Genomic DNA, 7,109 nt, shown 5'->3' on the forward strand with positions numbered 1-7,109 from the left:
CCCATGACAGATAATAAATGTCCCATAAGACTAAGAACTGGATGCCTTAGAAAACATTAAGTGTAATACTTAAATACATAAATGTGAGTAATACTTGGATATTAAAATTTGTTTAAAATTAATTCGTCTACGTATCGGGCGCGAAAACAAGCTACAAGGTCGACAAGTTGATCTCTGATTCTTTGTATTTGTTGGTAATGATAACGCAGTAAAGCAAAGACGAGCCAGCACGATGGTTGCAGCGGTGCAATTATTGGTGTCCCTTAGTACTCTTACTATTATAGTGAACTCGAGCGGGCCCGAGTGTGGCGCTCGAAATCAATTTCGTGAATATTGTTTCTCATTTGAATACTGCACTAACTTCACGTGCCAAAGTGAAAAGTGCGGGCGTTTTCCACGTAACAGTGTATCGCTGAATATACAACAAACGAAAATTATACCCCAGTGTGCTATTATGCACTCAACTACCTTGAAACGTATAAGTGGCATCGGCAGTAACATACAGGTTTTGACTTCTGGTTCATTCGCATATTTACCCAATTTAGAAAGTATTATTTTGCCGTTTAATCAAATATGCGAGCTGCATCATGGAATTTTTTATAATGTTAACGCATCTTTGCTGGATCTGAGCTGGAACAAAATTATTTACATTCCGGAAGGGGCTTTTAATGGAATAAATGGACTGACACATTTAAATTTGAGCAGAAACGAACTGACGACTATACCATCGGAATATTTACCTAGAAGCTTAGTAAAATTAAATTTGTCGTACAACTTCCTAGAATGGATAGCTTTGAATGGCGCTAAACAACCTGACTTAACATCCGTGGATCTCAGCTACAATAATTTAGAGAATGTTGCTCTGTCTTTTGATAATACCCTCGAAGAATTAGATCTAACACGTAATAATTTGAAGGACATTGATTTCTATGACATAAACAATTGTGAAAATTTAAGAATACCGTCCAATTCGTTTTCAGTCATTCCACGATTCTTGAAATATTCGAGAATCCGACGTGTAGCTATACATCCCAATCCATGGAAATGTGATGAGCTCAAACGACTATGGGAACATTTACAGAACAACAATATCGAGGAAGAACAATTCACTGACGATTCTCAGCCTCTGTGTTCCATTAATTCATTAACATTTTTAATCCTATCCAAACGCATCGACTTAGAGTGTGAAAATGATAACCACTGTGCCAAAAACCTGTTGTGCAGGGCCCATAAATGTTGGGATCCTTGTAACAGCGCATGTGACAGCACAAATGTTTGCAGCGTTGAAAATCATAGAATTGCCTGTCTGTGTCCGGAAACGAAAAAGAAAAATCCATATAAACTTTTCTCGCCATGTTACGACGTTGAATGCTTTACAGATAGCCACTGCTCCATTGGAAAAATCTGCAGTTTTAATAAAACTTGTCTGCCAATAATGCATATTTTAAATCAAGTACCATCTGTTATATATCATGCAATTGGTGATCCTGCTATATATCAAGAAAATGCTGTTCCTACTACTACTACTCCTACTACTACTACTTTTTCTTATGGTATACCTTCTTATTTTTAACTTAATTTACAACTTCTAAAATATTTCAATTTTTAGATAATACAAAACCTGTTGTTAGCAATGTGCCTTGGTGGTTTGAAGTTATACCAAAGCTGACACCTTCCCACAAGATTTCTCAGACTTAAAGGGCTTTTTAATTTAGCATTAATATTATAATTGACTTATGCGAGCTTTCATCTTAAGTTATACATGCATGAAAAGATGTAACTTTTTCTGATTTACGTGTATCACTTCGTACCATTTAAAATGTATGAAATACTATTGATAGCAAATAAATACTTCATCTAAGGGAAAATACATAAAAATGTTAAATTGTTTAGCAGAAATTTACTAGAATTGTAGTCAGTGTTGTGCTAACTGAATGTATTTATTTCGAAGATGTGTAACTGAGAAATAAAATTAAATGCAACAGATAAGTAGTAATTAAAATTATTGATCTTTATACATTCAGTAATAATCATTAAGATCATATTGCAAAGTGAGTAATTGGATGTATTTATGTATTTTATTTTATTTAGTAAATGAGATACGAGTCATTTACTACAGACCAACTCATTTTTTGACAAGATCTTTCAAGTACTTTAATAAGAGCAATTGTCTAAGAAATAGCTTAACATAAATCATTCGTTACAAAAACCGCTCCATCAAATTTTGTAATGTTACTTTACATATTCTGTTACCTATTAATATAACTTTTATTTACGGTCGCTTTGACACGCTCCCAGGCACCAATATTCTCAATATGACTACTGAAAGTGAATTTCGAGTCAAACTTCACACCCAAATCAACAATATTATTGACTCTACGCAAGGGGTCTCTGTTCAAATTATAATTAAAAATTGTGACATTTTTCCTTGTAAAAGACATAAGAATATTACATTTACAGATGACACCAGGTATTGACAGCATCTGCACATTGTAACATTACACATTGATTTATCATCATCCGAAACAGAAAACAATTTCATGTCGACATAACGTAGACAGTTCACATTAATATTAGCAATAAATTAATAAATAAATTAAAGAGCAAGGGGTCCAAGACGGAACCTTGCGGAACACTAGATGTTGTATAAAATTTAACATACTTGAAACCATGGTATCGTTAATATCTGGAGTTAACATATTAATTATACAGGGTGTCCGGAAATTCATGCTACAAAATTTCGTCATAGGTTCTTAAGACAAATTCAGGGGACCCGTATTTTTTCTTTTTGCCAACTGGCCCCCTTTTTCGGAGTTACAGCCCCCTGAAATCTGCCCCTAAGAAGTCTTTTTTATATCTCAAAACCATATTGTACGAGAATCAATAAATTTGGTACACAGGGGTTTTATGACATGTGGAATCTCACAGTGCTACGCTTTTTGGCGAGAAACCCCCTTAAGACACTTTTTCGTGGACCCCCTTGTCTTTGGAACCAGAAAAATTTGGTCGCAAATTTGATTTTTATTTAATTATTAGTTAGCTAGAAAGCCGTTGAATTTAGAAACTTTTTTTTCTCTTGATATTTGTTTCGAAAAACGCAATGTTTTTGAGGAAAATGGCGAATTACGATATGCATTCGATCACATTTTGACATTTTTCTCGAAAACATTGCGTTTTACGAAAAAAAGTATAAAGAGACAAAAGGTTTCTAAATTTAATGACTAGTGGATTGACAATTTTTAAGAAATTTAAATATGCAACCAAATTTTTTTGGCTCCAAAAACGAAAAATTGTCTTAAAGGGGTTCCCCGCCAAAAAACGTAGCACCATCAGATTCCACATGTCATAAAACCCCTGTGTAGCAAATTTAGTGATTCTCGTACAACAGGGTTCTGAGATATAAAAAAAAGATTATTCTTAGGGGCGGATTCCAGGGGGCTGTAACTCCAAAAGAGGGGACCACTTGGCAAAAATAAAAAATAAAGTTCCCCTTTTGTCTTAAGAATCTGTGACTAAATTTTGTTGCATGAATTTCGGGACACCCTGTAGTGCGAGAAAAACTATATGAATTAAGTTTACTTAGCAGAATACGGTGGTCATGCCTGTCAAAGGAAAAATTGGCATAAATTACGTCAACTTGTCTGACCGCATCTATATAGCCTCTGAAATAAACTTTGTAAAAATGAACAAATTTGTAACTGTCGACTTTATCATAAATTAAATTATATAGATATTTTCAAAAACTTTTGCAAAGTTGGAAATTTACTTATCGGACGATAGTTGTCAATGTCATGCATTTTTAAAAATTGGAGACATGGGATACTTTCCGAATTGCTTCTTGTTGATCTTACAAGAAATAAAAAATAACTGAAAAGATTTAAGAAATTTGATGTACAGTAAGCAAAATGAAATTTAGAATAGTTACAGGAAAGTAAGACGTAAGAGGTAAGTAAAAATAAACTCAAAGACTTTTAAGAAACTAGGGAGAAAATGTACACAATTGTTTGCAAAAGTTGGTAAAGTTGGAGGTATTTCTCTACCATCCTCATCCTCATTAAGCCGCCAATCTTTCATGGTAGAAAACACCACAACAAATAATGGGTCCGAGGAAAAAAGCACATCGTTAATAGTAAACCTACGATGTAATTCTGTGCAGTCTTTAAGTAAAGATAATAAAATGGCGCATATGATGACCTATTTTATTTATAATATTATACAGGGTGATATGTATATTTTTTGCTAACAATGATCGATGACACCCACACCTCCGCCACTGGTAAGTTTCTAAAGCAGGTATTTTTTGTTTCATACCTACTGTCATACTAAATATGCACACCGAATTTGGTTAAATTATCTCAAGTTGTTTAGAAATTAAAAACTAAAAACTTTTTTTATTTTTGACACGCTATAGCTGGACAATGGTCCTAAGTCCCCACATTTATATAACAAAAAAACCCTTAATTTTTGCCACAGAATACGCCCCCCGATTTTTGACTTCTACTTAAGAAACACTCTGTACATTTCCATGTAGATTAAGTAGATTTGTTTTCAAATTTTGTTGATACATTATACCAATTAGCATTAAAAAATGTTGATGTATTGCAAATTTATTCTAAAACTTTGCAGATCATCATTTTTTTAAATCTGCTCTCAGAGATGTAAGTAGTGTGATGTTCAATGAAAAGTAGATGTTGTATTTCAACTGTACATGGATTTTCATACACACTACTCACTATTACTTTAAAAATTAAGTTCATAACAATGAGGAAAACTATCCATATAATATGAATATCAGGTGAATCGAATACGCCAACTCAATTAACAATTAAATCTTAAAATTTGTTTAAAATCAATATTTCAAAGTATCGTAAGTTAAGTCAGTTCGCAAGGTCGACAAGTTAAGCTCATATTTCTCATATTTGTCAGTATTGATAAAGCAGTGAAGCGAAAACAAGCTAAAGATGGCAGTACTATTATTGGTATCTCTCAGTGCTCTTACTATTATAGTGAACTCGGGCGCGCCTGACTGTGGAACACGAAACCAATTTCGACAGTACTGTTTTTCATTCGAATATTGCACTAACTTCACGTGCCAAAGTGAAAATTGCGGGCGTTTTCCACGTAACAGTGTGTTGTTAAGGATACAGCAAATGAGAATTATACCTCAGTGTGCTGTTACGCACTCAACGACCTTGAAACGTATAAGTGGCATCAGCAGTGGTATACAAGTTTTGACCTCCGGTTCATTCGCATATTTGCCCAATTTAGAAAGTATCATTTTGTCTTTTAATCAAATACGCGAGTTACACCATGGAATTTTTTATAATATTAGTGTATCTTTACTGGATCTGAGTTGGAACAAAATTACTTATATTTCGGAAGGAGCTTTTAATGGAATAACTGGATTGACACATTTAAATTTGAGCAGAAACGAACTGACGACTATACCAGTGGAATATTTACCTAGAACCGTAGTAAAATTAAATTTGTCATATAACTTTCTAGAGTGGATAGCTCTGAACGGGGCTAAACGACCTGACTTAACATCCGTGGATCTCAGCTACAACAATTTAGAAAATGTTGCCCTGTCTTTTGATAATACCCTCGAAGAGATAGATCTAACTCATAATAACTTGAAGGATATAGATTTCTATGACGTAAACGATTGTGAAAATTTAAGAATACCGTCCAATTCGTTTTCAGATATTCCACGATTCTTGAAATATTCAAAAATCCGGCGTGTAGCTATACATCCCAATCCATGGAAATGTGATGAGCTCAAGCAACTATGGGAACATTTACAAAACAACAATATCGAGGAAGAACAGTTCATTGACGATTCTCAGCCTGTGTGTTCCATTAATTCAACCACAATTTCATCCTTATCCCGAAGCGTCGACTTAGAGTGTGAAAATGATAACCACTGTGCCAAAAATCAGTTGTGCAGAGCTCATAAGTGTTGGGATCCTTGTAACAGCGCGTGTGATAGCACAAACATTTGCAACGTTGAAAATCATGGAATTGTTTGTCTATGTACAGGATTGAAAAGGAAAAATCCACATGAAGTATTCTCGCCATGTTACGACGTTGAATGTTTCACAGACAATGATTGTGTTTCTGGAAATACTTGCAGTTTTAATAAGACCTGCGTACCATTTCATATTAGTGGTGTGGAACCAATTGGCGTAATTTCTTCTTTTGGTATTTACTGAGGTTTACTAATTGCCAACTTATAATATATTTTGATTTTTAGGAAGCAATATCAACCGCCTTGACAATGTGCCATGGTGGTATGAAGATATACCAAAGCTAGCTCCCTCCCACAGAATTTCTCAAAATTGAAGGACTTTTCAATCGTTTTTAATTTGATTTATGTAAGAACCAATTATATTTAATGATATTTGTTGCATAAACATGAAATAACACAACTTTTAGTTTTCTCATTTAAGTGTTACTTTATACCATTTAAGATTTATGAAATGCTATTGATGAAAAGTTACATAGAAATTAAAATAGATACAAAAAGAGCATACTTATGAAATGGAGTTAGGTACCTTATCCAAATATGAACACTCTTCTCAAATATAATCATATTTTTGTACATTTTGCGACATAATCTCAAGAATATTGAAAGGAGAACAAAAACGAATAAGTTTTGGGAAAACCGCTACAGCGAGTCGAGTTTTTCCTTTATTATTATTATTTTTTTGAAAATTTTGATTAACCCTATACATTTATACGTTTTTTATTTATAAATTACGAAGACATGACCTTTTTTCAAATAGCAATCCCAATTTTTTTTATCAGAATCGGAGAAAGCTTGGTTTTCTAAGTAAGTCATACCATAAATGGGATCTATTACCTATGGCTCAGAACTCTTGATAATTTCCTTTATAATTTGTTTTTAAAAGCGACGTGTGGCTCTTAGTTTCACAAAAACTATCCTTTTATTTGATGATAACGTTATTTAGAAATATAATATACAGGGTGTTTATTAAGTACTTGTATAAACTTTAAAGGGTGAATAAAAAGTTCATATGAACAATGATTATAAATGTTATTAAGTTATTTATAGAAATAGTCGAGTCTTATATAGGATAGGCCCCATA

General features: G+C 33.3%; 2 protein-coding genes across 3 annotated transcripts; both read left to right on the forward strand.

Annotated features, from left to right (window-relative positions):
- Positions 1–220: 220 nt before the first annotated feature.
- Positions 221–1,885, forward strand: LOC108911065. Its single transcript, XM_018715898.1, has 2 exons — positions 221–1,553; positions 1,610–1,885. The coding sequence occupies exons 1-2, from the start codon at positions 233–235 to the stop codon at positions 1,696–1,698; spliced, it is 1,410 nt and encodes a 469-aa protein (XP_018571414.1). The 5' UTR covers positions 221–232; the 3' UTR covers positions 1,699–1,885.
- A 3,066-nt stretch (positions 1,886–4,951) lies between these two features.
- LOC108911066 (leucine-rich repeat-containing protein 15-like) lies at positions 4,952–6,408 on the forward strand. 2 transcript variants are annotated; one of them, XM_018715900.1, is made up of 3 exons: positions 4,952–5,220; positions 5,704–6,201; positions 6,254–6,408. In XM_018715900.1, exons 1-3 carry the CDS (start codon positions 4,962–4,964, stop codon positions 6,340–6,342), a joined length of 846 nt encoding a protein of 281 aa, XP_018571416.1. In that variant the 5' UTR covers positions 4,952–4,961; the 3' UTR covers positions 6,343–6,408. The 2 variants fall into 2 exon arrangements, with proteins under 2 accessions (XP_018571416.1, XP_018571415.1); XM_018715899.1 differs by having other exon boundaries at positions 4,952–6,201.
- Positions 6,409–7,109: the final 701 nt, after the last annotated feature.

The sequence above is a fragment of the Anoplophora glabripennis genome, unplaced genomic scaffold (genome assembly GCF_000390285.2).
Source record: "Anoplophora glabripennis isolate ALB-LARVAE unplaced genomic scaffold, Agla_2.0 scaffold586, whole genome shotgun sequence".
Taxonomy (NCBI): Eukaryota; Metazoa; Arthropoda; class Insecta; order Coleoptera; family Cerambycidae; genus Anoplophora; species Anoplophora glabripennis.